The 14,992-nt window shown below is 29.8% G+C and overlaps 1 protein-coding gene across 3 annotated transcripts; it reads left to right on the forward strand.

Annotated features, from left to right (window-relative positions):
* The first annotated feature begins 8,784 nt into the window (after positions 1 to 8,784).
* LOC127244367 (uncharacterized) lies at positions 8,785 to 13,389 on the forward strand. 3 transcript variants are annotated; one of them, XM_051264859.1, is made up of 7 exons: positions 8,786 to 8,951; positions 9,182 to 9,215; positions 10,116 to 11,174; positions 11,295 to 11,360; positions 12,417 to 12,615; positions 12,723 to 12,869; positions 12,955 to 13,389. In XM_051264859.1, exons 2-6 carry the CDS (start codon positions 9,213 to 9,215, stop codon positions 12,785 to 12,787), a joined length of 1,392 nt encoding a protein of 463 aa, XP_051120816.1. In that variant the 5' UTR covers positions 8,786 to 8,951; positions 9,182 to 9,212; the 3' UTR covers positions 12,788 to 12,869; positions 12,955 to 13,389. The 3 variants fall into 3 exon arrangements, with proteins under 3 accessions (XP_051120817.1, XP_051120816.1, XP_051120815.1); XM_051264860.1 differs by lacking the exon at positions 9,182 to 9,215 and having other exon boundaries at positions 8,785 to 8,951; XM_051264858.1 differs by lacking the exons at positions 8,786 to 8,951; positions 9,182 to 9,215 and adding an exon at positions 9,255 to 9,652.
* Positions 13,390 to 14,992: the final 1,603 nt, after the last annotated feature.

Below are 14,992 nucleotides of genomic sequence, written 5' to 3' on the forward strand. Positions count from 1 at the left end.
AGATTACTAATAATCTGGATAACCTTATCTGAAAATTATTTTGTATAAAATTTCAGATGTTTCAGTTCATACAATCTCAATTGCATAAATTTCATATATTTGAAACATCTATTTTACAAATTTCAAGTATAAAATCTATCAAACATTTGAACCCAATGTAAGTAAAATAACTTAACATTAAAATGCTTGAATTTATAGCTTACACTCGACAGTTTAGGCAATGTCGATTATATATTATTTATATACAAACATGTCTTAATTATTTAAGACATTAAATACTAATTATTGCAGTAATTATTATCACAATTATGTACCCAATTTCTTGAGACTCAAGACATAAACCACTAATTATTTACAGTAATTAGAATTCATTCGACTTATTAAAACAAGTCGATTCCTTTGCACGGTGGTTTCTTTTTTCTACTCGACAATCACGTTTGAGGTGACCAGATTTTCCACAAATCCAACAAGCCAATTTTGACTTCTTCCTGGATCTTTTGTTGGATTCAGAAAGCTTGCATTTCTTACCATGATTGAACTTGGGATTCTTTTCTTTATGCTCATCAACCATGTTTATAGATGGTACTACAATATCATTGTCTTGACTATTTTCCTGCGCACTTATAGATTCTTCTATGCGCAGATGGCTACCGAGTTCTACAAGTGTCAACTCTTCCTACTTTTGTTTAAGCGTTCGCTTAAATTCCTTTCATGCAGCGGCAACTTGTTGATGATACATGAAACAACAATGGATTCATTCATCTTCAAGTCATGCTGCATGAACTGACCAAGGATGTGAAGGAGCTTGTTGTACTGCTCCATCACAGGCCTCGAATCAAGCATCTTGTAGTTGTTGAAGTCACTTACCAAGAATTTCTTGCTCGAAGCGTCTTCAACCATCTATTTAGATTCGAGTGCCTCCCAAAGTTCCTTGGCCGAGTCCATATTTTGATAAATATCAAAAAGTGGATAAGACATTGCATTGAGAATATGACCACGACAAAGGTAGTCATCATTCTCCCATTTGCTCCTGCGACGCATTGTCTCCAAAGTTTCATCTTCGGTTTCCTCGGCCATGGAGTGCTCAGGACATACACGACCTTCAAAGTTGTGAGAAGGAAGTGCATCTTCTTCTTCCAGCGACGGAAATTGACGCCTTCGAACTTTGTCAACTTGCCAAACTTGGTCGGCATGTCACTCAGAGTTTCGCTCGCCATGTTCGTCACTAAAATATCGTATTCGATTGTTGGGGATTTTATTGGGTTAACAACGAAGATGGCCGGATATAACTCTGTATCGTGATGAACTCACTTTCCGAATACGATATTTTGACTCAATTTCTACTAAGGGTTACACAAAATTCGTATTGGGATAATATAAAGTTCGATCTCGAATTCTAATAGAAAATATCGAGACAAGGTGAACGTAGGGAATAAAATGTGTATGGAGACTATAATTTTTTATAGAGATAAAACACTGAATGTATATTCATCTTGTTTTGATATCTCTTAATCATCTGCAATTGGGACCAATCAATCTATTTATAGATCTTAAGCAACATTTCATTCAAATTGAATAAACAAAATGATTCAATTTACATTTCAATTTCAAAATGAATAGGTGTGTTCTTTCAATTCAAATATTAATTTGAATTCAAAATAAATTGATGTATTATTGATTGAATTCAAACAAAAGTTTGAATTCATAATTTAAATATTATTAGACACATCAATTCATAAATAAACACAATTTTGAAATTGAAATTCTAGGAAAATTCATGGGCATGACTAAGTTAGCTATTACATTCTATCTCATAAATTTAATTACGGATCTTCCAAACTTGTAGACGGCAGACTTAGTCATGCCCATGACTAAGGCCGTATCAACAATCTGTCCTAGAATTTGTGTTACTTGTCAAAATCATGTCAAAAATTAGCTTCTTCGAGTGCGCACTCACGCATCCTATCCCGAAGTTCACTTAATCTCAACATTTATTAGTCTCGAATAAATCCAATTAAGCTAAAATTACTAACAAACTCAAATAAATTTTTCTCAAACTCAATCTAAAGAAACAAATGTGTTTATTCATGGAATTTGAGTTTTATAACTTTTAATTTTAAATAATAAAGTTTTAAAATTAAAGTAATTAATTGATGTAATATAAATTATATATTAACATAATATTTTTAAAATATTAAATCAATTTTTAGTATAATATATAAATAAAAATTAATGTTTAATTTGATATTAAAAAAATGAATGAGTAATAAAAATTTAAAACTCCATGACCAAAACACTCAATAAATATATGTGTACTTTTTGTGAACACTTTAGCAATAGTCTATTGTTTGAGTATATAAAATACCTTTTCAATATTATTATAATAATGATAAGCAAATTCAAGTGAAATTTAGGTGTAAATCATTTTTTTTTTCTCTTAATTTTTAAAAACAATTTATTTATTGGAGTGTGTTGAATCCAATGCCTTCAAAATTCATTTGATATGCATTTCGAGTTATTTTGGAATTAATATTTTTTAATAAAAATTTATATGATTGATTTTGATTTAAAATTGAAATCATTATTATTAAATTGTACAAATTTCAATTAAAAAAAATATTATTTGATCTCATTAAATATTATATTAAAATATTATTTAAATAAAAATACAAAATCAAAATAAAATCAAACAAATTAATACTATAATTTAAAAAGTATTAAATATAATATTTTGAAATATATAATGTAATAAATAGATTGAATTTAAGCTTTTTTATATTTTATGAATGGAAAATATTTCCTCCATCTCAATTCAAATAGGTCATTTGAGGTTTTATAGTAAATTAAATAATAATAATATTTTTTTAGTTAGTAAAAGTATATAAGATAATTTTAGATATTTTTACTTGTTGTACTTTATGTATAAAATAATTATACATGTAATGAAATGCTTGTAATTTATGTAAAGGTTAAAGAATATTTTGGTATTAATGTAAAATTATTTTTAGTATAATAGAAAATAAATATTTTTAAATAGGACATACAAAAATAGTAGGAATATTTAAGTTGAGACGTAGGAAATATTAAATTTAAAATATAATTAAACTGCTCAACTTCCCAAATGACATTTGTTTTATCTAAGTTTTGTTCCAATTTTGACTTCAAAATTTCATATATCTTAGTACTCCCGCAATCTATTTTGAAACCTAGATAAAAATTGTTAATATTTCTTCTTTTACTTTATTTAGTTTTGTAAATGTTATATCAACGAATCCACCAGATTTTGAAAGAATCAAGTAACAGAAATGATAGTTAAATTAGCGAAAATGACATTCCGTCAGCTAAAGTGGTAGATTTCGGTCCGAAGAGAAATGTTATATAGTTCAAATGCAAAAGAGAGATGACCCAATTGATCGAAGCCCGGGGGTGGATGCCTCCCCAAACGGTAGGAGTATTAAGCCATATGTTAACCTAAAAACAATTTTGGAAGAAAAAGAAGCCCATTTCAATTTGAAACCAACGCCTAATAAAGGTGACACATACCCAATAGAGATTGTGAAGTCCATATTAACAAAAGGAGAAGATATTAAGACGCGCGGAATTATGAAGAAGTAATGTGAATGATGCTAACATTATACAAACTTATACGTTATAACCGTTATAACCGTTATGAAGAAATAATGTGGGGTTTAAATACTAGACCATTGAAATGGACTAGGACTTACGGTGGTTATTGAATGTGAAGAATAATGAATCAATCGTTATCTTGGAAGTTACAATTTGTTACTAGGTAGTGGGTTGGAACTATAAACTACCAACCATTCAAGGAGTTTGAAGTTCTACAAGTTATGATCTTTAATGGGTCATTTATGTGTTAAGGGATTTCGGCAGTTATGTGATCAAATTACTGAACCGACATGGAAGTTATACAAGTTATTTCAATAAAGGTGGAAGTCATGGGCAATCTAGATAAAATAGAGTTATATCCTCGTGAAGTTATAAAAGCCAAAGTCCAAAAATGGAGAAAGGGCCCCCGACACACAACACATTTTTTGAATTTGTTTTCCTTTTTATCTTATATTTCCTTGTATTTTCATTCCTTAGTCATCTACACTTCCATAAGTTTATTCACCTCCTTTAAAGTTTTCTTTTCAATTCTGCATGCATTTTTAGTCTTTTCTTTCAAGATTTAATGAAAGTTCACTTTTAAAGTCTTTTTCTCATTCATTCCATCAAAAGAATTTTTTGTTAGTTTCTCTTTCTATAGACACAAAATATTCTTTCTTGGAGCTTTCTGGAGTACTTTAGGGATCCTTTTATTTTTTCGATCAATTTTTATCAGCCATCGTGAAATTAATAATATCATAATTTTCGGATACAATACATTGACACGCTCAGTGGGACCATGATTATTTCATGTCTTGCTTTATTTTTATAAAACTAAGAGCATTATCCCATTCATATAGAAAATAAACTACAATGTGGATACGGTGTGTCAGTGGAAGACCGATAGAAATTTTATTAGTTTAAGGAGGCCGGATCATATACAAATATGACTGTTTATGTCTCTCCATCTAATTGGGGAGGAAAGTTGGCCACAAAATCCGACCAGAGAAGCAAGTCTTTCTCAATCAAGAGGAGTAAAATGGCATGCTAAGCCAGTATAGATTTTTATGGTTTGAGAAAAAACATCCCTCTATCATTTTTACCATTTCCTTGGGGAATCTGGGTGCCATGCAGTTAACAACACTACATTACCCCGTCATATTATGGAACCCCGTGGGTTCGTATGCCCATATCCCTCCAATCCACCATTTGACAAGGGGGGCTATGGATAATGTGAAAATTACAACAGTCCTGTATGCATCACTACAACATCCATTCCATATATATAATAAAGTTTCAAAAATTTCGAGATAATTTTTAATTATAAAATAATAGGAGTATATATAATAAAACTTCGGAATTTTTGAAGCTTTTTAATTACTTAAATATAAATAATATACTATAATAGAACTTTGAAAATTATGAGACAATTTTCTTAAATATAAAAAGAACATATATAATAAAGCTTCATAATTTTTTAAGCTTTTTAATTAATTAAATATAAATAATATATACTCCCGCCGTCCACAAAAAAAAATATACAATTACTTTTGGCGCGGTGTTTAAGAAATAATAGTATTTTAATTATAGTGGATAGTTAAAAGTAGTGTAATGATATTTTTGCCCTTACTTTTTGTTATAAAAGTAATGATGTGATGTAAAGTAGGGGTATTTGTGGAAAAAAGTAAGGTATTTAATGAAATATTTACTTTGTAATTGGACGTCCCAAAATAGAAACATGTATACTTTCTAGCTGGACGGAGGGAGTATAATAAAACTTCAAAAATTTTGAGACAATTTTCTTAATTACAAAAATTATATATATAATAAAACTTTAGAAAATTTGAGACCAAGCAATGGACTCGGAAATTTCCAAATTTGTTTTGCGCTTGCGGATAATAGAAACATAATTAGATCAATTTCGGGTATTAAAAAACTAAGATATACAATAAAACTTTGGAAATCTCGATATAATTTAAAATGAACTTAGAAAATTACGAAGCTTATACGATAGTTAAGGAATAGCCTCGGATATTCTGTTTTTTAAATTAAATAATATTATGTAGAAAATGATCTCAGAACTTCTGAAATAATTAAAATAAAAACTATTTAAAATTATTTATATTACTCCCTCCATCCATTTACAATGTTTGCATTTACTTTTGGCGCGATGTTTAAGAAATATAGCATTTTAATTATAGTGAATAGTTAAAAGTAATGTAATGACATTTTTGCCCTTACTTTTTTTGTGTAAAAGTAATGACGTGATTTAAAGTAAAGGTATTTGTGGAAAAAAGTAGGGTATTTAATGAAATATTAACTTTGTAATTGGACGTCCCAAAATACAAATATGTAAACATTGTAAGTGGACGAAGGGAGTATTTTTTAGTAGTCTCGGCATTGATTTTGAAATTTTTTTCCAACCGCATTCCCAAAATTTTGATAGTACTATAACAAACCCTAAATATTTTCTCTTATGAATCACTTTCTATAGAATATTGAAGAGGAGGCTTTAATATGAATTGTTTGTCCCAAATCCTTGTATTTCAATGAACAATCCAACAAAAACCAAATAACAAAAAATATATAGGCTGTGGAAGATATGATAAAATCAGACTTGCTTAACAGCTAATTGTCAAATATTATATAGATGACAATTGGACGGGTCTTACCCCGGCCTTGGTGCTATAGAACAAGTTTGACTTGAAAATTTAAAGTTCGGGGCGAATTATGAATTTTACAAAATTAAATCCGATCAAATTCGTAGTGGATTACAGGTTTGCTCATAAACCTGTCCCGAACCCAGCCCCATTTTAAACCAATTAAATTAATAATTTTGAAAATTAATATTACATATTTTTATAATTATTCATATTACCTGAATTTATAATTTTATATATTTCTCGTTTTCATTGTTTTATATTTTTCAATTTTTCATAAACTTCAATATATTTATCTTCTAAATATTTTTTTCGGATTGGTCTCGTATCCGATAGATTTAAGGTGGTACGTATTCTAAGGCGGGGTTGAAGCGGGGTGATGTGAGTTATGGGGTCTATGATTGTTTTGCAAGGTAAGTTTTAAGGTACAAAACTCGTCCTGTTACTATCCTTAAAACACCACGTTTGAAGAGTTGTATGCTTAAGAATTTATTAATTACATTGAGTATGTTTAGCTGTGAGATTTTAGTTTTGGGCTTCGTTTTGAATAATAATTTTTTAAAGTTAAATAATTGTTTTATGTGTTATAAATATGTATTAATGTAATATTTTGAATGTAAAATTAAATTTTAGTGTAATATAATAAATGAAAAATAGATACTCACCTCCGTCCCAATCCAAATAGGCATTTTTAGGGTTTTGTAGTAGATTAAAAAATAATACTAGTATTTATTGGCCAGTAGAAGTGGGTATCACATTTTGTCATTTTTCCCATTGAATTAACTTTAGGTATAAAATATTTGTATACGAATAGTATGTTTGTAATTTAAGTAAAAATCTAATAGTATTTTGATATTAATGTATAATTATTTTTTTTAAAATAAAAAATAGGTACCTTTGAGTGATAAAAATATAAATGGTAAAATGATACTTTGAGTTGGAACAAAGAAAATATTTGATTTGATATTAATTTTTTTTTTTGCTTGAATAGCGAAATCAACATCAAAATTTTATTTAAAAGTAAACACATTCAATTAATTATTAATTAAAACATGAATTTTTTTTTTTTATTTTTTTTATTTTTTTAAAGTTCAGGTCAAATTCTTAAATTTTATATTTTTGTATTATCTTCAAACTAAATTCTTTTGCCAACTTGTTTTATATAATACTTCATCTGTCTCGGAACAACGGACACTTTTGATTTATAATATAAAATTTAATTAGTTAATAATAGTGAGTTCTAATATATGTTTTTATATAAGTGATATTATTTGTAGTTTTAAAATAAGTATTAATATGATTAAAAAAATTTAAATTAAATATTTAAATATATTAAAAATTTATATTTCAATCAAATAAATATCATATGTATATTATTTTGTATAGAATAAAATTTTATATAATACAAATAATAGAAAAATATATATATTTATTTATAATTAACATAAACTAATTTTTATAAAATAAATAAAATTTTAAATATAAATAAAAATACTACACGTATCCATTCAAAATCTTTTTATTTTTATCTTCTTTATCGATAAACAAATATTTTTATCTAAATTTAAAACTTATCATTTTTTATATACTTAATTTTAAGTTAATTACAAATAAATAAATATATTTTTTTATTCATTTGTATTATATTCCATCCGTCCAGCTACAAAGTATACATATTTCTATTTTCGGATGTCCAATTACAAAGTAACCATTTCATTAAATACCCTAATTTTTTCCACAAATACCTTTACTTTACATCACATCATTACTTTTATACCAAAAAGTAAGGGCAAAAATGTCATTACACTACTTTTACCTACCCACTATAATTAAAATACTATTATTTATTAAACTCCGCAACAAAAGTAACTGTATACTTTATCCGTGAACGGAAGGAGTATAAAATTTTATTATTTACAAAATGTATCAATATTGTATATATTAATATTAAAAATATTTAAAATACCAACAAACACTATTTATATAAAAATAATAAAATAAAATTATAACTTATTATTAATAACTTACTAATTTACCTAACTTATACTCCTTTCGTCCAGCTAGAAAGTATACATGTTTCTATTTTGGGACGTCCAATTACAAAGTAAACATTTCATTAAATACCTTACTTTTTTCCACAAATACCCCTACTTTACATCACATTGTTACTTTTACACCAAAAAGCAAGGGCAAAAATATCATTACACTATTTTTAACTACCCACTATAATTAAAATACTATTATTTTTTAAACACCGCGTTAAAAGTAATTGTATACTTTTCTTGTGGACGGACGAAGTAAAAGACAGTGTTACTAACAAAATAATTTATATCTTGCTGACGAGAAAGTATATAAAAATATGAAATAAAATAAGATAGAAAAGAGGTAAATTGTTTTGATCGGAAGGAGCAGTAATAATAACCAACAGCTACATCTGAAATAATCCATTTTAAATAATAAAAACTAATGTAAGGGACAGATGGGCAATCCGACGGCTGAAACGTATTGGGCGCAGTGCTCAAAACAAAGAGTAGCAAAATGCAAACGGGTAAAAATCGAATGCTCCTCAGGCACAATCTGATCTCGCAAACAAACAAACAAACCCTAATATGATTTATTTATTAAAATAATCAAAATCGGCGCCGGAGACCTTGTCGGAATCTTCATCCACCAACTTAATCCCAGGTGCATTCCTTGGCTTTCGATCCTGTGCAGTTTTTATTATCGTTCGTCACTGCTTTTGACTCGAATCTGAGAAATTGTGATTTTAATCGAATGATTTCTCCCACCCACGTCGTGAGTTTGGATTGCAGTGGTAGAAATGGCTATGAATTTTGATGCATTTTTTTTTTTTTTTTTTGTATTTTTTGCTTTTGTTTTCTGTAATATTTTGCAATCCAAAATTTCAACTGCAGGATTGCCGCATAGACAAGTGTGAGCTTCCAAATGGTTAGTTCGCTTCATATATAATTTTTAATTATCTTATTGGAAAGTTTGCTTATTTTTACCCTTTTCTTACATTACTAACTCTGAGCTTTTTGGGGAGCTATGTGCCAGTTTGTTTGATCGTTTTACTTTTCTGCTATGTTGAATTGAATCTGTTTGATTTCTACGAAGTTATCTGAATCTTCCGCTTTATGTTGATACTCTAAATAGTCTATTACCATATATTTGTGCAATATCTTCATCAGTTTGTGATTCTATCTTTGTTCTGGCACATGATTTCTGTATAAAGCTCTTAGATAAGATTCTTTTGGAAATAGTTATGGAGCTCTAAATTCTGTTGTTTGCAATATCTTTACTCATCATTTGTGTGTTTTGAAGGCAGTATTCATGGTCATATGATTTTGGATTTCTTGTCCTGTAGTATGGCTTCATTGATTGAGGTAACAGCAAGGAGGTGCTTAGTCCTAATTAGAATCAAAAGTTTATAGTAAAATAGGAGCAGTAGTTGAAATGATTGCAAATAAAGCAATATATATTAAAGCAATCAAGACTGTATGGAAAGAACACTACATATCTAGAATGTTTTTATGTTAAAGGGCATTTGTGAACTTTATGATTTTAATGATGAAGGGACATATGCTATAGGTTGTAACTGAACTTAAGTAGGGTTAAATTCGTTATATGTAAATTATGTTTAAACAAGAAAAGAAAAAAAAGAAAAAAGAACTGCTAGAAGGGGTTGTTTCTAGCTGGAAACAGTATTATTAAGTAGTTAGAAGCCCTGGTGGGCTTTTGTAAATACCCTTCTCTTGCCTTATCTTAAACAAAAACAAAAAACATTTTATAACAAAGTTTACATACACTCCCGGAGACTTTTTGTGTTCTTAACTATTATCATTCCAGGACAAAGGATTTTGGATGGCTAAAGGAAGTGACCATTTGGCCGATGGAGACACCGTTTTTGATAATGCATCTAGAAAGGAATCTAAGCGTGCCCCGCGGGAATGGTTCTTAGATGCTTCTGAGCCGGAGTTATTTCCTAGCAAAAAGCAAGCTGTTGAAGCCACTGTTGGCAAGACAGAATCAGGAATTGCTATGTTGAGTTCTCTCCCATGGGAAAATTCTTCTAGATTTCTGTCAATGCCATCCGTGACAAGCCCATTCTTGGATGGGCAATTTGAATCTGATATTAAAAAACCCATAACTTTGACCGACAGAAATATGCCCATGGGTATGATGGATGGTTCGAATGTGAGAAAAGTAGTTAGAAGTGAACATTTTGAGAATGATCCCTCTGTTGGTCTATCAATTTCTTATGCTATGGAAGACCCTGAAACAGAATTAAGTTATGGTGGACTTAGAAAAGTGAAAGTCAATCAGGTTAAGGATCCTGAAAACGGATTGCATACATCGATGGAACATGGTATAGGAATTTCCATGGATCATTCATACCCCAGAGCAAATGAAAATACCTTCATATCCATGGGACAACCCAATATTGGAAATCATGCTTCATTGATTGGTCATTCCTATGACGTTGGGGAAGCAAACATTAGAACAATTGGATCAACCTTTGAGAAAGGTCTTTCCAATAACATTTCGTTACCTCAATCCTACAACAAAGGGGACAGCAACACACTCTCTTTCGGAGGCTATCAAGATGAATCTGTTATGGAGGCTCTGTCTCGACCAATTACTAGCTATGGCTTATTATACGAACAATCTTCAACTCCGACATCAGAAATTCCGAGCAAAAAGATGATGGATGCGCTGAATAATGGTGCTAATTTGAGCACTTATCAGGGTACTAAACCCAAAGTTGATTCACTATCTAAGAATAAGCTAGAGACTAAACCAACTAGAAAAGAGGCCCCAAACAGCTTCCCATCCAATGTGAGGAGTTTGATAGCCACTGGTATGCTTGATGGGGTGCCGGTGAAGTATGTTTCTGTCTCTCGTGAGGTATATTTAATCTTTTTTAATTTCTAAATTTTCTTTTTCTTTTTTTTTTTTTTGGTGATCATCACAGTTTGTATTCTATTTCATTAATGGGCTAACAAGAACTTTTTTCCATTTGACAAGGAATTGCGTGGTATAATTAAAGGCTCAGGCTATCTTTGTGGGTGCCAGTCTTGTAACTATTCTAAGGTATTAATCTCCAATTTGATCAATTTAACCATGGTTTAGGGTCCTGTTTACCATTCTTAAAGAAAAAATAAAAGATTCTTATTATTATTTTTCTGCCAAGAGGTTGGACTTCTGCTACTAACTAAATATTATAATAATAATGTTCAAATAGGATGGAGTAACTTAGGTGCTTCCATGATAGAACACCATCTGCAGAAAGAGTTACTTATGGACTAATTTTTGTTCCAAACGCTCAAATTAGGCTTTTTTTTTTTTTTTTCTTCTTCTTTCGGTTAATTCTCCTAAAATCCCTATTTGGCAAATTGTTTTCCTGGTCAGTAGTGTTTGTTCTTTGTAACTCCCTATTTATTCTTTACAATTCTCCATTTATGATTTTACAATTTTTCACCTATAAACTTTCAATTTTGCCCTCAAAATAATATTTTATTTATAATTCTATATACCTAATTTAACCCAAAACCCTTGATTTATGTAAACAATTATCAATTTTATTATTATTATTTTTTTTTTTACAAAATGACAGACGAACGATACTGAATGTTTGAAGTATATGTTCATTAACTTATTAATACTTTATTCAATCAAAAATTAATATTCTTTATAAATATTTTGTATTAAAATTTAATAATTGTGGACATTTAAATATATATATACATGTAATTTATTTGTTTATTTTTTAATAGTAAAAAATTGAAATTATATGGTAGAAATTAAGAGTTGTATGCGAAGATAACAAAAAAAATTGAAGTTAATAAAATAAAATAAATAAGGGTATTATAGGAATTTTAAGTGAATAGGGAGTGAAGAAGAATAAATTAAGATGAATAGGGAGTAAATGAGACGAATTTAGTGTACAGGGAGTAAATAGGAAACTAAATTTAGAATTAGATAGTTTAATGGAAGTTTTTTTTTTTTTTAAATTAATTTAACTTGCACAGACATTTAAACTTGTACTTTTGATTAAAACTGTAACCAATCTTTATCTTTTTAGTTTGATTATTAGTTAAACGTATAGAAGATAATTGTTGCTCAAGTCTTAATCTTTCTCCTGTTAAGGCACTTAATGCGTATGAGTTTGAGCGTCATGCTGGCTGCAAGACAAAACACCCGAACAACCACATATACTTCGAGAATGGGAAGACCATTTATCAGATAGTTCAGGAGTTAAGAAGCACTCCAGAAAGTATGCTGTTTGATGCAATTCAGACATCTACTGGTTCTCCCATAAATCAGAAAGCCTTTCGTACTTGGAAAGGTAATGAAAGTCTCACCCACCCAACCCCAGCTTATAAGTACATTGTTTGTTTATTGCTTGATTTCTCTCTGCTAACATATATATATATATATCTTCCTTTACAACAGAATCATTCCAAGCAGCAACCCGTGAGCTTCAGCGGATCTATGGAAAGGATGAGCTTAACTTATGATATTAGTTTGTTTCAGTGGGACAATTTTGATGTGGGATTGTATATTAGCTTCTTCGCTTGTGGAGGAAACAGCATATTCTGGGTAAGACATGTAAAATGTTGACTTGAAAGATATGTTCACGCGATCATGCCTGCAATGATAACTATGTGCTTGCCCCTACTGATAGATTCGAAGAAGAATGAAATATTATATTGAAAACTGCTGGTGCTGGTGCTGCTGCTGCTGCTGCTCCCTGACCCGATCGATGGATTATTTCTTATGAAGAGCTTGTATTCAAATTAGACAACAAGATGGCATACATTGTTGTATTAGACCCTTCCAGGTTCTGATTTCCCCTTTATGAATCAGCCACGCATTGATTAATTATTTCAGGTTGTTAAGTAATGCTAATATCACCCAAGAATGTTCGTGTTCTAGTATCCATTTAAATTGTAGATAATGTATCTATAGTTGTGACCACACCACTGTGAAATTAGCCAAGAAAATCTATCTATTTGTACAATACCAGTAAAGGAAATCTCAATATTACCGACTGAGTTAGTGAAGCCAATAGGAGATTTGAAGGTGTTTTGCATTAATAATATCTGCACTTGGGCTTTTATTTTTTCCTTTTGTTATCAATCTATTGTTTTCTCTCGTCGAAAGGTCTTTTGTTATGAAATATCTTTTTATCCATCGCGAATATACTCTCTCTTCCATAAGCTTTTCACATTAAAAGTTAAGATAAAGGTCTCTTTAAGCTCTGGCGTGATAGAGTTTATGATCTAAGCCTTTAAGGGCATTTACCTTAATCCAAACATCATAGTACTCCAAGGATCCTTTCATTGGCTTGAGTTGTTGAATGTGCAGAAATCATATTAACATTGGAACAAGAATTATCAGTCATTTGCTTAATAACTAACCAACATATTGTAAATCTTTGGTATCAAGTGAGCTTTGATCCTAGAGTTGGCAATAGGGCAATTCGTGTCGGGTTCAATACTTTAAACGGGTTAAATTGCTCAACTCTAACCTGACTAATTTATTATCATGCCAGGTTTGTGTTGACCCGTTTATCATCGTGTCGGGTTCGTGTTGACCCGTATATATAATTCAGTCGAAATCTTTATTCAAATTAAATTATTTTTTGTTGTGTCATCGTGTTATTTTAATTTCTATTGCTTCGAACCTAATGTGTATAATGAATTATGTTGAATTATTTGAAAATGAGTTTAGTTTAAATTAATAAATGAGTAAATTATTAAATTATAATTATTTTACATATAATAAATATAGTAATCACTATTAATATATTATAGTCGGGTTGTTGTGTTGGGTTGGATTTGAAAGTCTCGACCATAACCCGATCTATTTATTATCGTGTCGGGTTCTTTTTAACCCATATATATAATCGAGTTAAAATCTTTGACCCAAATCCAATTATTTTGTGTCGAGTTCATGTCGGATCAATTTTTGCGGGCTCTATTTGATACCATGAAAAGAAAGCTAATAACTCTCAACAAGGAAGGAAAAAACAAACCCAAGAAGAAACATGATAGTGAGTTGTAACTTTCATATATTTTTCACTATATCTGATCATATCCATACATGCTCCTTTTATATACTGCAATCTAACAAACCACTTACCCAAATTTATAATGAAGTGGCAATGGCAGTCACTGCAAATGGACATTGAAATTTTCTTAGTAGAGTTGTTAACTATCCGAGCCGAACCGAGTCAAATTTTGAGTGTTCATTAACGTTCGCGAACAAGACTCGTGTTCGTTCGTTAAGCTTTCGAGCTTGTTCGTAGTGTTCGAGCTCGGCTCGTTAAGAATTTTTGTTGTTTGAGCTCGTGTTGGTGTTCGGCTTGTTTAGGCTCAATTAAGCTTGTTCGAGCTCGTTTGTCTTATTTTTTTTAAATTTATATATAAATTATAAAAAAATTTAATATATATATTTTAAATTAATATTTGATTTATTTATAAACTATAATTTTATATGTATATATAATATTTATAATAAATATATTATTTAAACGAACGTTCGCGAACAAAGCTCGGACTCGTTCGTTAACCAAACGAGTCTGTTTATGTTGTTCGACTCGGCTCGTTAACATTCGCAAACGAGCTTTAATAGAGCCGAATTGAGCTGAATCGAGCCGAGTTCACAAACGGTTGGTTTAACAACTCTAAGAAATTCTTAGGTAATATTGTCTTGTAGAG

Source organism: Andrographis paniculata, unplaced genomic scaffold (assembly GCF_009805555.1).
Source record: "Andrographis paniculata isolate CXL003 unplaced genomic scaffold, ASM980555v1 Contig9END, whole genome shotgun sequence".
In the NCBI taxonomy this organism is placed as follows: Eukaryota; Viridiplantae; Streptophyta; class Magnoliopsida; order Lamiales; family Acanthaceae; genus Andrographis; species Andrographis paniculata.

What these genes read in the sequence shown, in the direction of transcription:
- LOC127244367 (XM_051264858.1), top strand. Translation starts at nt 9,608, where the DNA reads ATGATTTTGGATTTCTTGTCCTGTAGTATGGCTTCATTGATTGAG. An exon ending in GTATGGCTTCATTGATTGAG is followed by an intron (nt 9,653 to 10,115) that starts GTAACAGCAAGG and finishes TTATCATTCCAG; the next exon opens with GACAAAGGATTTTGGATGGC. An exon ending in ATGTTTCTGTCTCTCGTGAG is followed by an intron (nt 11,175 to 11,294) that starts GTATATTTAATC and finishes CCATTTGACAAG; the next exon opens with GAATTGCGTGGTATAATTAA.